This window comes from Mesoplodon mirus, assembly GCF_964341445.2.
Source record: "Mesoplodon mirus genome assembly, chromosome: 7".
Taxonomy (NCBI): Eukaryota; Metazoa; Chordata; class Mammalia; order Artiodactyla; family Ziphiidae; genus Mesoplodon; species Mesoplodon mirus.
In genome coordinates, this window is record NC_138983.1 from 17306056 (window position 1) to 17323578 (window position 17523).

Consider the following 17523-nt stretch of genomic DNA (forward strand, 5'->3'; position numbering starts at 1 on the left):
TTTCTCTCTGCTTTAGAAAGTCCTTTTTCCCCTTAGAAGTATATAAATATCCATTTGAATTTTCCTCTTTTATGTTTTTATTACATTTACTACTTAATCCATTGGAGGTTTCATTGCTATAATCATGTTTTATAGTTTGAATATCTTTTTCCTTGCTACTGCAGACGGACCTACTAGAGGAAGTGTTGCTTTCTTTCCATAACATGTTAGCACATGCTATTTTTCTTAAACAGTAAAGCTACTTCATACTTTCAACTCTAGTCATGACAAAGTATCCTTTTTGGTGTCCTTAGTATTATTCTCAAATCACAGATCATTCTGGGATTTAGCCAAGTTGACCTCATTCTTTACATTCTATTATGTATCCTTTGCTTTCAGCTTTGGTAAATACAACTTAAATAAGACACATTTTCATGAACTTACCTTGAATTTTTGAAGTCTAAGACAGTGAAAATATCCTTTTAAAAAAGGAGACTCCTTTTAAAAAAAGAAATTCTATCACCACTATTTCATTGCTGGAAAAGAAAGTCAACTGGACTCATGGCAATGGCCCTGAACCTGGAGTCCAAAGACAGACTTCAGGACAACTATGAACCCTGAAAGTACATGCCAAATTTTGATGTAAATGCATTTTTTTTTCTGGGGAGTAGTTCCAAAGCATTTATCCAATACTTAAAGAGACATCTGACGTAAAAAAATGTTACTAAATAGTTAATACTTATTGATTCCTATGTGCCCAGTTCATTTAAAGCACTTTACATGTAAAAACTCATATAATACTCATAACCACCCTATAAGACAGATGCAATTATCGCCGTTTTATAGATAAGGAAAATGAGGCACAGAAAACTAAATGGCAAAACTGGTGTGTGAAGCCAGGGAGTCTGTCTCAAACTCACAGTTTTACATATTAAACTAGACTGTTAGGAATTAATAGGATATTTAAGTTCAAGATGGTAAGATTGTAAGTCAAATGGCCAATGGTAAAAAAAAAATCAAGTATATGTCAAACAAAACTTTTTATTATCGATGACTGATTTCTTGCTCACTTGGTTCAATTACGTTCTCATCTGATCTACTTCAAGCTGCAAACACACCCTTTGTGAGAACTGAGACAGTGAAATCTGAAAGAAGAAACTGGCATATTAAATATTCAAATTTACCTTGTGGCCCAGGAGATGCCACCTTTGGGCCAGTGATCTCCAGGTTTGCTTGGTTATGATGTACATTTTCTGCCTGATTCGATTCTACCTTTTTCCCAGGAGCTTTCTTATGATCTCCTTTGGGTTTCTTTACACGTTTGACTTGGAATGTGATCTGGGAAACGAAAACATGTTAGGGACAAATGAGACCAGTTATCACTTCTGTCCATGGCTGTGGGTATTGGTGGCTTTAAGAATAATCAGTCTTGTGCTAGGGTTAATTTCTTTCCTTCAGTTTAATTCTTAAAGTTCTAGATGAAAAATGTTTAGTGAAATAAACAAAATAACCTAGCCTTGAAGGGTATAGAGGAAACTGAAAAGTAAGATGTCTGAACTGGGCTGTTCCCAAGTCTGCAGGCTTTGAGTGTGGTTTCACACCCATCCCACTTCCTTTGCCTCCTGGAAGAGCCAGCAATACCTAAGTAACATGAAATGCTTCTGGCAGTACAATTCCCATGTGAAGGCTGACTGGAGCGTGGAATAAAGTAGAGCCACACACCCAACAGAACCCTTACACTTTGCAAACTAGGAGCACCTCCCACACCTCCAAAGACCTGGGCTACAAGTTGATAAGAATTGAGTTAGCAAACACTTACCCACTCTGTTGCTTCATCATCTTCACTTCTGCAGTCTCCATAGCAAGAGCTTCTGGCCACTCCATCCTGGGGACCTTTCTTCAGTACTCGTATCCCCTGTAAGTCCAGACGCCGTCCTTTCATCTCTAGTGCTCCCCCAAAGCCTTCCAGAGGCCATGCCTGTTGAAATTCATCCACCAAAGCTAAAATCTCTTCTGACATTTTTGTTTCATCTGAATTCTCCATCTCATCAGAACCATTGCTTTCCTCAACCACTGTACCTGCAATTCAATTGCCAGCACGTTATTAAAAATTACAATCATTCAAGTACTTGAGGGACTCCAACCATGCTTTCTGAGAAAAGTTCTGGCTCTGTTTAGAGGCACTTCTATAGTCCATCTTCATAAAAATACCATTCAACGTCTTCAAAATTCATAATATAATATCATCTTTGTCATCAAGCTTTTGTAAAAAACCTGGCTGAGCACAATGGCAGCAGCTAGATGGCGGGAGGTCATAGATTATGTCACTAGTGAGCATGAAGATGGCCATTTTGTTTTTTAAAATTATTTTTAAAATAAATTTATTTATTTGGGCTGTGTTGGGTCTTTGTTGCTGCATGCAGGCTTTCTCTAGTTGCAGCGAGCAGGGGCTACTCTTCGTTGTGGTGCGCGGGCTTCTCGTTGAGGTGGCTTCCCTTGTTGCAGAGCACAGGCTCTAGGTGCGCAGGCTTCAGTAGTTGTGGCACATGGGCTCAGTAGTTGTGGCTCGTGGGCTCTAGAGTGCAGGCTCAGTAGTTGTGGCGCATGGGCTAAGCTGCTCCGCAGCATGTGGGGTCTTCCTGGACCAGGGCTCGCACCCGTGTCCCCTGTGTTGGCAGGCAGATTCTTAATCAATGCGCCACCAGGGAAGTCCTGAAGATGGCTATTTTATATGTGTATTTTTTTGGGGAAAAACCCCAACTTGCTCTAGACATGAGACAGAGATGGCAAAGATGAAGTTTATTATGAAATATTATTTATTTAATATATATAGGATTCTTCAAGCTTTATTCAAATAGCATATGAAATATCATAGCTGTTCAGACTGTACAGTCTGCCTTAACTGAACAATGATTTGTTTAGTGGAAAATTATCCTAATTCCGCATGAAGGCTCCCATTTTCACTAATGGGTAATATAAGAAATAGCAATATACTAGTGTAATTTTTTTCTAAAATGGTTATCAAGATATTTATTACGTTGCTCATGTTTCTTATATAAAGACTCTCATGGATGTTTCTCAGTGCAATGGCCTAGTAAAAATTCTCTCTCCTGAGAAGTCAATATGTTTCCATTATTATACACTGCAGGTTACACAACCTTACAAGTTCCTCTCTATGCTTACCTAGAAAGCTTAAGGCAAAATTAGTCTAAGTTTCTTAATAGAATGCCTTCTTTTCTTAAAAAAATTCTTTAATATTTAACTTTTGCTATTTTGAATTAATGGCTCAATGTTATATTGTGTGTTCTGTGAAAGTTATCTTCAATCCTTTTTGGAAGTGTCCAGGGTACAAAAACAAACAACAAAATGGAATGCCTCCTTTTGTAATAGGTACCCACTGGACAACCTGAGAGCTTGGGGTTGATTGTTCACAAAATGCCAGTCTACGTTATCCCAATAATCTTCAATTGGTAATTCTGGCTCGTTCAGTGATTTAGAACATGGCATTAATAAGGCCAACGTCAGGAATCTCATAACCATATCACCAGACCTATAGCCATAGTGAGTAACTCATTTTAGAAATGCATAGTTTTAGTTTCTGAGGAGGCTTGGGGTTAAGAAAGATGGCTGATTACCATGGTTAAAAACAACTTAAAGCTTTGAGCCCCTCTCACAGAAGGTCTGCGCGTCACCCTTAGCTCTCTGGTGGCATCTCTATATCCTATCCCACTTTCTATTCCAGAATGTGGGAAGGTCGTTGCCAGGCTGAGAGTACTGCAAGAAATCTCGTCATTCTTGAAAAAGCTATAGGGTTCTTCCGTTTGTTAACAGGTGACTACAGAATGTACTGTTGCCCTTTCAAGTAAGTTTCTTTTAGGTTTTCTGAACCAATCTGCTAGATTCTGTTGCTTAATATTGTCATTAATGTTCTGAAACAAGAATAAAGTAAAATAGGGGTTTGTAAAGTCTTTTTCTTTAGGGTATTTAGATAAAAATGGTTGGTTACTTGCCAAAATTATGTGGCCAGTAGTATAAATGTAGGGTGGACAAAGAGTTTTTATTTTTAGTTTCTATCTTGTTTGCTACTATATTCCAAATGTCCCACATTGCACCTGGCACACAGCAGGGACAAATAGCTGTAGAATCAATTAATGGGAACTCAGGAATACTTTGCTTTGTGAGATTCTTGAGGATCTGCTGTTCCTCTTTTTGCCCTGTCCTGCTGGAAATTCAAGACTTTTTAAACTCTAAAAAGTGTCATCTGTTAAAGTACTGTCCACCCAGATGAAAGGTAAGCAAACAGAAAAGCAGGCACTGTGTTTTCAGTATAGTGTCTGGCATACTACGTGATTTACAAACTTCTCAGTAGCTAATCCAGGAAAGCAGCTGAAAAGGATTGCTACAGGGATCCCAAACAGGAACTTAATTAGAATTGCTTGGCAACTGACTTGTAGCAACAGAGCTGTCCCTAAGTACTCCTCATGTTATTTTAGCTTCTTCTCCTTCTTTCTCCTATGGCCATGGGGTTCCTTGCACCTGGTCCTGAGACAGAAGGGGATTTTTGATAGATTTGGCTATAGCCAAGAATATGGGTTTAAAGAAAAGTGGCTTTTGGTCAAAGGTAGACAGCAGGTAACTATTTCCCCAGTGTACAGTTAGAGCTGCATAGGGATGCCATGTGTGGAAGCCTTATTTCCATTCAGTAACTACTACTATCTAGAAAGCATTCATGTTTTTTAGTTGCAAAGAGTTCTGCAAGCCCAGGTCCCAAAGGTTGATACTTCCCTGTGCCCTTACCATATAGTAATCGATATCATTATCAAAAACTTCTTAGAGAAAGGGCCTTACATTGATGAAAATCAATATTCAATTGAGAGACTATGGAACTTGCTGCAGTCTACTGCTGCTGCTGGCAGCCATTCGGCCTTTTCCAAGGCTGCTGGGGTCAGGGTGATAGCAATTCTTAGAGACCACCACCAAATAAAGGTGAGGAATGGGGAGATCATAAATGTGCTATGAGTGAGAAAACATAAACCAATCTTTATTTATTTAGACCCTATTACATGCCTATCTCCATGCTATATGCTATACAGGTGGGAGCAAAAGAAAACTGGTCCTAAGGAACTAAAGGTAATCAAGCTGGAGACACAAAACTATATATCAATACATTAAACAATGAGAGAACAATTAATTTTTTTTTTCTAAAGGAAAAACATAATTGAATGTAGTCACAAAATGCTTCTTACAGGAGAGTAGACTACCTGAGGCAGGATTCAGACAGAATAGAGGTTCAGGGAGGGCACTCCCTGAGTGATGAAACTAAAAAAGCAGGTATGTATATACTCACATACCCATATACACACATACAGATACAGGTATAAGGAAGGTATATGTGAAGGCATTACTAATTTTAAATTAACTAGAACAAAAAACATATACAGAGTATATCAGCAAATAAGATATTTAGGGAAGGTGGGTGACACTGAGAGTGTCTGGGAAAGTCAGGAAGAAGATTCATTGTAAAGGGAGCCTCTAGTATGTTAAGCAAAGAATAACAAGATGAGAGCCGCAATAGTTATAAAGGTTAGATTAGTAAATCAGCGGGTGATTTAGGAGTTAGGGGGTGGAGGACAGAAGGAAGACAGAACAGAGGACAATTAGAAAGGTGCTTCAACAATCTCTATAGGAGTTATATAAAGAGAAGGTGACAGGCTGGGGGTAAATGGGAGATTTTAGAAAGGGAGGGAAAGAGGTATGAAGAAATTTCAATGAAGAAAAATTAATAGAATTTGGTTAATTATATGGATATAATGGCAAACAGAATAAATCCAAAGATGATGTCAAGATTTTTTTACTATGTGAAATTTTAGAATCTGTGAATATGAAAACATAATGTTGTTTACAAAGATGATGGAATTGGTAGAGGACAATAGGATAGTGTTGGGATTTCAGAAGCTTATTCATTAATTCATTTAAACACCTGTTGTTATGTGCTTAAGAATATGCTGAGGGCTCAGGATATAACAACCCATGGAGCTATGGTCTAGGCTAGAATGGATGGAGGAACATATCTCCAGACACTGTCCAATAAGCAGCTGGGAATACAGAAGTCAGGTCTGGAGAGAGGTCCGGACTACAGAGGGATCTCAGAAGATTTTAAGTTATACTTGAAGTAGGAAGAAAAAGTAAATATTACACTGCTGCTTGCGGGGCAGATGCTATGATGAAAACTGGAAACAGAGAGACTGAGACCCATATCTTTATTTTTTCTTTATCTTCTTCAACATGTACCATTTTCAAACTGGAAAAAGGAGAATAAATATTGTGAAGAGACTGAGCACCCGCAGTGAGGCTTGTATAAGTTCATGTTTTTTCACTTTGATGAATCTTATCTTAGGGTACTGGGAAAACTCACAGTTGACTCTGTGAGGTAATCTGGCAAGAATCACAGGGACAAGGAGAAGTGCTGAGAGATGGAGAGAAGCGTATGCAGTTCTGATTAGAAAAAGAAAAAAACAAAAAAAAAAACAGAGAAAAAAGAAAGAAAAAAAAGGAAGAAAAAAAGAAGTCCACTATAACTTTGCAACGTTCCAGACACACCTGGAAATTCATGGTCTGGGCACCACAGTTTAAGAGATTTTCAAAGTGGAGCATATTCACAGAAAAGTGACTTGGTGAAAGTACTCAAAACCATGTTAAATGAAGAAGGACTGAAGAAATCAAGGGTGATCCCATAGTAGGAAGAGTAGCTGATATACTGCGTGTGTGCATGCGTGCGCACACACACACACAATCAAACTTGAAAAATATTTTGCTAGAAAGATTAAAAAAAATTCCAGAGTGAGTACTTCAAGGATGCTGAAGGGACTAAAAACTATAATAAAGAGAAATTATTGAAGAAAATGAGGACATTTAGCTAAAAGAAGCAAAAACATGGGGGGTGGGTAGACAGGAACAATACTCATCTTCAAATATCTAAGGAAATGTGACATTAGTGAGAGGCAAGACTTTTTAGCCTCAGAGGGCAGGACTAGAAACGAGAAGTCATATTTTAGCTCAATATTAGGAAAGACTTATGAATGGTCAGAATTGGAATGGGCTACCCAGGGAGAGACTGAGCTGCCCATGCCTGGAGGAGAAGCAGAAGCCAGACTATGCTGGGAACACTACTGAGAGGGAGAGGACCCTCAGAAGGTGATTAAAAAAGGTGACTGTGTTTGATAAGAAGCAGTATTAATAATCTTGGAAGAGAGGTTTCAAGAAGAGTTTTAGGGAGCAGAGTCTGAAAAGATAAGTGCCACATTCAAAATGAAATAGATCGAGAATAAACAGAGGTAAAGGTCACACATTCAAAGAAATGACCAGCAAGACAAAATCCTTCCTTCAAAGTTTGGACTCAAAACATCTCCTCCAGAAAGTCTTACATGATTAATATCCATTTACTATTACACTGTGGTTTCTGAAGGCAAGCAGGCACATTCTACCTTTAAGGATATGTTCATTTGCCTCACAAAATAGAAAGTATACTATGGAATTAGACAAAGTTGGTTTCAAATTAGGACTCCACCACGATAGGACCTTGGGCAATTCTGCCTGGAGTTCTAGTGCCTTCTCTGCAGCAACATGGATAGACTTGGAGGGCATTATGCTAAGTGAAATAAGTCAGACAGAAAAGGCAAATATTGTATGATATCAGTTATATGTGGAATCTAAAAAATATAACAAACTAGTGAATATAACAAAAAAGAAGCAGACTCACAGATACAGAGAACAAACTAGAGGTTACCAGTGGGGAGAGGGAAGGAGGGAGGGGCAATATAGGAGTAGGGGATTAAGAGGTACAAACTATTAAGTATAAAATAAGCTACAAGGATATATTGTACAACACGGAGAATGGCCAATATTTTATAACTATAAATGGAGGATAACCTTTAAGAATCACTAGATCGTACATCTGTAACATATAACATTGTACAGCAACTATACTTCAATTTAAAAAAAGGCAGTGATCTCTTCTTTGAAGTCAGAGTATAAACCTATGGACTGAAGACTTAATGCATAACAATGGCATAAAATTTCAAGCCAGTAATCAGAAAGCACAAAAGGCTTAGATTAAATTACTCAGACTAAGGTAGGCAGGGAAATGATTCACTTCTGAGAAGAAAACAACAATCATGAGTTTTCATTTGCACCAGTGGTACTCTTCCTTCTTTTATCTGGGTTAGGATAGTTAAGAGAAGACTGAGAATTAGGAGAAAATAACCTAGAAAAGCAAATAGGGAATTGTTCCTGTAATAACTCTTGTGCAAAAATGTCAGGCCCCCTTTACTGACGTTCATTGAGCAGATACTGTGTGTATGTATTTGTGAGGACTTTAGCTCACAAGCAGCCTCTAAGTCGGGAAGCAGCAGAGTCACGCCTGTGTTTGCATTGATAGAAATGAACATTTCCTGAGTTCCATCTGTGTACTAGTCCATCTCTGTACTGGTACAAATGTTTCCCTAAGTTATTTCATTTAAATATTCAAGAGCACTCTGAGGCTTTTTTTTTTTTTTGAGGTAAGGAAGGCTCAGCTAGCCCACGATTTAACAACTAAGTAGGTGGTGGAGCCAGGACATGATAACAGTATCTCTGACTACAAAACCTATGCTCGGGCCTCCCTGGTGGCGCAGTGGTTGAGAGTCCGCCTGCCGATGCAGGGGATACGGGTTCGTGCCCCGGTCTGGGAGGATCCCATATGCCGCGGAGCGGCTGGGCCCGTGAGCCATGGCCGCTGAGCCTGCGCGTCCGGAGCCTGTGCTCCGCAACGGGAGAGGCCACAACAGTGAGAGGCCCGCGTACCACAAAAACAAAAACAAAAACAAAAACAAAACAAAACAAAAAAAACCTATGCTCCACAGATCAGGTTTCTGGGGCAGGAATTCTGGAGCAGATGATGAGCTATTAAAGCAGTAGTTTTAAAAATGTTAATCAGCTACACGATTTTCACCAATCCTTAGCAAAGTGAGAAACAAAACAAGAACATGTATCTAAAGTTATAATATACACACACAACTTACGTCCATCCAGATACACATTTGTTGGTGTAAAGTTGCCAACTGTCCATTTTTGAGAAAGATTGACCTTTATTCTAAGACTGCCTTTGTACTTTTTTGATATTAAAATGTTGTCTTTTAAAATAATGGTAATAACAGATGCTACTTTTCTTTAAAAATGAACTTACAAATTAAAAAATAAAGTTCTAATCTATCAAACCCCTATTTCTTTTTTTAAAATTTTACTTTATTTTTTTTATACAGAAGGTTCTTATTAGTTATCCATTTAAAACATATTAGTGTATTTATGTCAATCCCAATCGTCCAATTCATCACAGCACCAACACCACCCCTGCCAATTTTCCCCCTTGGTGTCCGTATGTTTGTTCTCTACATCCGTGTCTATTTCTGCCCTGCAAACTGGTTCATCTGTACCATTTTTCTAGGTTCCACATATATGCATTAGATACGATATTTGTTTTTCTCTTTCTTACTTCACTCTGTATGACAGTCTCTAGATTCATCCATGGCTCTACAAAGGACCCAATTTCATTCCTTTTTATGGCTGAGTAATATTCCATTGTATATATGTACCACATCTTCTTTATTCATTCATCTGTCGATGGGCATTCAGGTTGCTTCCATGACCTGGCTATTGAAAATAGTGCTGCAATGAACAATGGGGTGCATGTGTCTTTTTGAATTATGGTTTTCTCAGGGTATATGCCCAGTAGTGGGATTGCTGGGTCATATGGTAATTCTATTTTTAGTTTTTTAAGGAATCTCCATACTGTTCTCCATAGTGGCTGTATCAATTTACATTCCCACCAACAGTGCAAGCGGGTTCCCTTTTCTTCACACCCTCTCCAGCATTTGTTGTAGATTTTCTGATGCCCATTCTAACTGGTGTGAGGTGATATCTCATTGTAGTTTTGATTTCTATTTCTCTAATAATTAGTGATGCTGAGCAGTTTTTCATGTGCTTCTTGGCCATCTGTATGTCTTCGTTGGAGAAATGTCTATTTACATCTTCTGCCAATTTTTTGATTGGGTTGTTTTTTTAATATTGAGCTGCATGAGCTGTTTATATATTTTGGAGATTAATCCTTTGTCCATATTTTCTCCCATTCTGAGAGCTATCTTTTTGTCTGGTTTGTAGCTTCCTTTGCTTTGCAAAAGCTTTTAAGTATCATTAGGTCCCATTTGTTTATTTTTGTATTTATTTCCATTACTCTAGGAGGTGGATCAAAAAAGATCTTGCTGTGATTTATGTCAAAGAGTGTTCTTCCTATGTTTTCCTCTAAGAGTTTTATAGTGTCCGGTCTTACATTTAGGTCTCTAATACATTTTGAGTTTATTTTTGTGTATGGTGTTAGGGAGTGTTCTAATTTCATTCTTTTACATGTAGCTGTCCAGTTTTCCCAGCACCACTTATTGAGACTGTCTTTTCTCCACTGTATATCCTTGCCTCCTTTGTCATATATTAGTTGACCATAGGTGCGTGGACTTATCTCTAGGCTTTCTATCCTGTTCCACTGATCTATATTTCTGTTTTTGTGCCAGTACCATATTGTCTTGATTACTGTAGCTTTGTAGTATATAGTCTGAAGTCAGGGAGTCTGATTCCTCCAGCTCCAGTGTTCTCCCTCAAGACTGCTTTGGCTATTCGGGGTCTTTTGTGTCTCCCTCTAGTTCTGTAAAAAATGCCATTGGTAATTTGACAGGGATTGCATTGAATCTGTAGCTTGCTTCGGGTAGTATAGTCATTTTCAGAATATTGATTCTTCCAATCCAAGAACATGGTATATCTCTCCATCTGTTTGTATCATATTTAATTTCTTTCATCAGTGTCTTATAGTTTTTTGCATACAGGTCTTTTGTCTCCCTAAGTAGGTTTATTCCTAGGTATTTTATACTTTCTGTTGCAATGGTAAATGGGAGTGTTTCCTTAATTTATCTTTCAGATTTTTTATCATTAGTGTATAGGAATGCAAGAGATTTCTGTGCATTAATTTTGTATCCTGCATCTTTACCAAATTCATTTATTAGCTCTAGTAGTTTTCTGGTGGCATCTTTCAGATTCTCTATGTATAGTATTATGTCACCTGCAATCAGTGACAATTTGTATTCCTTTTCTTTTCCTTCTCTGATTGCCGTGGCTAGGACTTCCAAAACTATGCTGAATAATAGTGGCGAGAGTGGACATCCTTGTCTTGTTCCTTCGAGGAAATGCTTTCAGTTTTTCACCATTGAGAATGATGTTTGCTGTGGGTTTGTCATATATGCCCTTTATTATGTTGAGGCAGGTTCCCTCTATGCCCACTTTCTGGAGAGTTTTTATCATAAATGGGTGTTGAATTTTGTCAAAAGCTTTTTCTGCATCTATTGAGATGATCATATGGTTTTTATTCTTCAATTTGTTAATATGGTGTATCACATTGATTGATTTGCATATATTGAAGCATCCTTGCATCTCTGGAATAAATTCCACCTGATCATGGTGTATGATCCTTTTAATGTGTTGTTGGATTTTGTTTACTAGTATTTAGTTGAGGATTTTTGCATCTATATTCATCAGTGATATTGGTCTGTAATTTTCTTTTTTTTGTAGTATTTTTGTCTGGTTTTGGTATCAGGGTGATGGTGGCCTCATAGAATGAGTTTGGGAATGCTCCTTCCTCTGCAATTTTTTGCAAGAGTTTGAGAAGGATGGGTGTTAGCTCTTCTCTAAATGTTTGATAGAATTCACCTGTGAAGCCATCTGGTCCTGGACTTGGAAAATTTTTAATCACAGTTTCAATTTCATTACTTGTGACTGGTCTCTTCATCTTTTCTATTTCTTCCTGGTTCAGTCTTGGAAGGTTATATATTTCTAAGAACTTTTCCATTTCTTCCAGGTTGTCCATTTTATTGGCATAGAGTTGCTTGTAGTAGTAGTCTCTTAGGATGGTTTGTATTTCTGTGGTGTCTGTTGTAGATTCTCCTTTTTCTTTTCTAATTTTATTGATTTGAGTCCTCTCCCTCTTTTTCTTGATGAGTCTGGCTAATGGTTTATCAATTTTGTTTATCTTCTCAAAGAACCAGCTTTTAGTTTTATTGATCTTTGCTATTGTTTTCTTTGTTTCTATTTTATTTATTTCTGCTCTGATCTTTATGATTTCTTTCCTTCTACTAGCTTTTGGTTTTGTTTGTTCTTCTTTCTCTAGTTCCTTTAGGTGTAAGGTTAGATTCTTTATTTGAGATTTTTCTTGTTTCTTGAGGTAGGCTTGTATTGCTATAAACTTCTCTCTTAGAACTGCTTTTGCTGCATCCCATAAGTCAAACCCCTATTTCTGAGAACCACAGGCAAATGACACACAGTGTACGGAAGCTGAAGGCCTGAGGATGAGGTTTAGTTATACGTCACCTACTGATGATGTTAGACAAGGTACCTAACTACTCTGAGTCTCAATTTTCTCAGCTACAAAATGGGGTTAATATCTATTTCACAAGGTTAATACACAATTCATAACTTTGTAAGGTATAAAGTACCACAAAAAGGTAGTGATTATCATAATAATTTATGGTTACTGGAGTGGGCTTAACTATTTGTATTTCTTTAAAATGTCCTACAAAAATTGAGTTTTAAAAAATTCTTTAATGTCTATGCTTGACTTTTATTATACCATAGTATTTATATTAAAAAACAGAGTCTTTCTGACTCCTAACCACACTATAGGAAGCCTGCTGGTATAAACATGCTAACTTATATATGACTGTGTCCCTGTCGACTTGTCAGTATCCAAGAATTTAGACACAGTAAAAAAAAAAAAGTAGCTAAGAGTAAAACTAGTAAGAGTCATCATTATACTATAATTAAATTAGCAATGTGAAAAGGAATGCACCCTAAGAGACAGTCTGCATAATGTTGAAGGGACCTGGCAAACACCTAGCCCTAGCCAGGGCAACCATTCAGTGGTCCCAGTATGGGGATGGAATGGAACTACGTGGGAAACATGGAACTAAAGAAACTTAAACACTAGGTTATCTGCCTCAAGTAATGATGTATTTGGAAAACAAAGAGACAAAGAATAAGATGTTGGTTGGGTTTTATTCTGAATTGTCGTAGGAAAAGACTCTTAATTTGGTAGTCATGAGTATTCCACTCATTAAGGAGTTGTATTGGAATAGGAACAGTTTCTGTAAACTGAAAAAAGTACCCCAGGACTTCCCTGGTGGTCCAGTGGTAAGACTCCGTGCTTCCACTGCAGGGGCTGTGGGTTTGATCCCTGGTTGAGGAACTAAGATCCCGCATGCCCTGTGGCGTGGCCAAAAAAAACCAAACAAACCAAAAAACCCCAAAACCCCTTAACATTACTCAGTATCAGCCTCCCTCATGATGTTCATTTGGTTGTATGGGTACCTGATATCAGTAAGAGACATGAGGCTGCCAGGCACTGGAGAGGAGTAGACCCACTGTGAATGAACAAAGTGCCATCTGGTTTAAAAGTCAATTTCTTTTGAGTTGGCAAATGGGAAATTAATTTCCTTAAAGCCCAATGATTTCTGGTAGAACTGATGAAACTAATTCCCCAAACCTGCAAAAGTGAAGGTCACAACTTCCCCCTTTGAGGTCAAGCTTGCTTCTGTTAGACATTGTTTTTTTATACACAATACCACTTAGAAGGAAACACAAGATTTTGTAATTGCTAAATATGTGAATCCAATCTACACAGGAGGGCAAAGGACACATTTCATTACTCTAACAAATATTTACTATACACAGGAATATAAAGTTATAAAGGACACAATATATAAGAAGCTCACAGTCTGATGGAACATAAGACATACAAGCAATTAATATTGTATAAAATATGCCTTGACAAAAAGTAGGAACAAGACAGCAAATGGAGCAACTAAATGCTTGGAGGCCTTTGTGAATGTTTCACAGAGGAGATGACATTTGAGCTGGATCTTGGAGATGCATGGGAGTTGTCTATAAAAAGCATAGAATATGCAGGGGTCCTTCCCAGCCTATGCAAAGACACAGAGGCTCAAAGCAGCATGGCACGTGAGGCAAATAGTGAAAGGTCTGTACTTCCTGCTATGCAGAGTACTAGTAGATGGTACAGTTCAGCTGGAGACAGAATCAAGGGCTAAACTGCCTCATATCCCACATTATGACATTTGGACTCTTCCGATAGGTAATAGCTACTGAAAACTTTAAATGTAGGCAACTTACCAGATCAGGTCTGATTTCAGAAACAACTCTTTGGACACACAAGAAATTGGTAACAGGGGTTGTTTCTGCTTTTTAAATTGTATACCAATTTCTATGTATTATCTCTCTCTTTCTCCCCTACACACATACACACCCCCTGCCTCTCTCGCACTCTCCATACAGAGACTGCAGTAAAGGACTAGATATAGGGGAGCCAATAATGAACCCACTACAACAACCCTGGCAGAAATGAAGAAAGTCTAAATTCAGACAGTGCCACAAAGAACAGATGAAGAGATGATATACTTAACAGGTCTTAGGGATTGACTGGACATAGTGATGACTGGATGAGTTGTGCCATTAACAGGGAGCAAGAATATAGGAGCTAGAAACAGTTCTGGAAGTAGGGCAAAATGAGGACAAGTTTAATTTTAGATATGTTAAGTTTGAAATGGCTGTGGCACATCCAGATAAAGAGACCACTAAAAAGGTAGAAATAAAATCTGGAGTCACAAAGAATGTCTTAGCTGAAAATACAGATTTAGAGTCATTGGCATACTCCAAAGTATCTGAAACACTAAGAGATAACACATGGAGGACTAAGAAAAGACCAAGGTTAAGATCCTGGGTAAAAAAAATAAAGGGCAAAGTAAAGAATAAGTGAATGAAATTGAAAAAAGATATTCTGAGAACAAGGAAAAGAACCAAGAACAAGTGATATCCCAGAAGCCAAGAGGAGAAGAAGGAGAAAGTTTCAAGCGAGGAGTTGTGCACAGTTCCAAAGGCAGAAAAGAGGTTAAGCAGGATGAGTACTTAAAAGAAGTCACTGGGCTTCTCTGGTAGCGCAGTGGTTGAAAGTCCGCCTGCCGATGCAGGGGACGCGGGTTCGTTCCCCGGTCTGGGAGGATCCCACATGCAGCGGAGTGGCCGGGCCCGTGAGCCATGGCCGCTGGGCCTGCGCGTCCGGAGCCTGTGCTCCACAACGGGAGAGGCCACAACAGTGAGAGGCCCACGTACCACACACAAAAAAAAAAGTAAAAAAAAGAAGTCACTCATTTTGGCAATTACAAATTGATAATCTTGAAACTTTTTAGCACAGCATAGCTCGAAATGTGGTCATAAAATGGAATTTTAGGAAAGGGCCTGGTAGGCTTGCCTGTTATTTCAAATCTTTAAATTTTATTGGGTTAGTATAAATACAACTTGCTTTTTTTTTTCAACAACTTACTCAATAGACTAATGACATTAAGAAGAAAGACTAGTACATAAATCAAATTTGTTCTAGCAAATGAAGATGTTGAGGTGGAGAAAACAGAAAGAAGTGTGCAGAGCATTTTCACTTTATAGCTTGCCTTCTGCCTCCCAATCTTGAGGGTCACCCTCATGATCTACAATATAATAAGTGACTGTTAAAAGAAAGAACAAACGCTTGAGAGTAGAGAAAAGCCTAAGCTTCAAGTTTGAGAGTTGATTTTACTCCAGAAGCACAGCTCAGGTCAAATCAACTTACTTTCAAGTCTAAGGACATCTGAGTCCCTCCCTGAATTCTCAACAGAGAGCACAGGGTCTTCCTCTGTTCCTGTCTCAGAGGGCTCTTCTTCAGCAGCATCCAGTGACTGTGAGTTGTCAAAATATTTCTGTTTGTCATGGCTGTTGTCCAGGGTTTTCACATGACAATTACCTCAATGACAAGAGACACAGATAGAGCACATTAGAAACCTCTCTTGTGTAGTCCCATAGCTCAAGGTCCCCAACTATCAAGAAGAGCAAAAAGGTGACTGTTGGTTTTTCTCCAGCAGAACATGCATAAATCAGTGAGGTGGAGTGCCCAAAGGCAGACCATAATTGTGATTCAAGATTTTGCACTGAAGTTCAAGTTTCACCTGTTAGGCTATTTTAAGTATTTGGGGAAAAAACTATAACAACAAAGATCAAGTCCCAAGATCTCCTTCCATTCATAATGAATGATTGTGAAACACTTCTCTGAAAGTCAGAAACATCATAAAAAAGTGGTTTTCCTTCTATTTTCCTTTTGAAGGTGAGAAATGACAGATTAGTACCTGGATAAGTCTGGAGATAGATGAATTATAGCCGAAAAATATACCATTCTTGCATCATAGCTTAAAACGAAAGATATACCAAAAGGTAAAGCATTATAAATTAAAAACCAAGGACTTAGAGGGGGATAGTGGTGGCACAGAATCCACATTCAAGACTGTCAGATCACACAGGTGCCTATTTTTCTTTTGAAAAACAAGTTCTGATCATGTAATAAAGATTTACCTAAGCATAAAATGGTCACATCTCGAATGTAATCATGGCACTCTGTGATACCTTCTGATATGTATAGGGAGCATGACCTTTTGCTACAGTTTTGCCCAGGAGTCAAAGAGCTTTGACCTTATTAGGGATTGTGTGTTAACAGGGATAAAGAGCCACTATCCAGCTCCACCTGAGGGACATTCTCTGCATAGGAGAATGTGTTACTAGGCTGTTGTGTCTGCTGTAGTGGGGATCTGGCTGGCTGAACAGGTCTCCTCATGTTCCATGTGCGTTGCTACTGAAGGTGCATGTTCAGTGGAAGCCTACATTCATATTGTAGGACAATTCTCTGGGTAAGAGTGTAAAAGTAACTTTCCTCCTTTATCAGAACATCCAAACATTCTCTAAAAGTTTTTTTGTTTTTTAAGAGAATGTTGCCCCAAAGAGATATATGTACCCAATCAGACTGTCTCTGCAGCAATGGAAATACAAGAAGTCTCTTTCTGGATCTGATGACTCCCTTTCAGATTCCATAATTTTGGAAAGCATTTCTCAGGCCATTTTCCTTATTGTGCCAAGAAAACATAATGGACTCAAAACCTTTCCCAACTTCCTAGGTGAGAGAAAGGGGACTGCATACTTAGGGATTCACTTCCCATTTTCCAGTTCTACACTACTACACATCTGAGGCTACCATTTTCCAGTTCTACACTATCACACATCTGAGGCTACCATTTTCAACAAGGCTATGTCAGAAGCTTTAGCTCTCAAGAAGCTTAAAAGACAATAATGCAAGACAACAAACAGTAATGAGGTAGTCTACTGTGCCAAGTAAGTGCTTCAGAGAATAAACTTTGAGTAGGTAGAACTTGAATTTTGAAGAATACGTAGGATTTAAAAACACAGAACTTCAAAAGGGGGAATTACAAGGAAGGGAATCAATATTTATTGAGTACTTCTGTATTTTTTCTTCCACTTACCCCTCAAAAACACCTTGTGAAATATTACTAATTTCACAGATAAGGAAACTGATTATCAGTGAAACTA

The 17523-nt window shown here is 38.3% G+C and overlaps 1 protein-coding gene across 3 annotated transcripts in view; it reads right to left on the reverse strand.

Moving 5' to 3' along the window:
* Positions 1–17523, reverse strand: part of TTC17 (tetratricopeptide repeat domain 17) — a 148281-nt gene that overhangs the window by 37899 nt on the left and 92859 nt on the right. For all 3 annotated transcript variants that reach the window (XM_082629087.1, XM_082629088.1, XM_082629086.1), the window contains exons 17-19: positions 15725–15895; positions 1799–2058; positions 1164–1317 (exon numbers count right to left, since the gene is read on the reverse strand). In XM_082629087.1, the coding sequence (XP_082485213.1) occupies positions 1164–1317; positions 1799–2058; positions 15725–15895 (585 nt within the window). The remainder of the gene's footprint in view (positions 1–1163; positions 1318–1798; positions 2059–15724; positions 15896–17523) is intronic.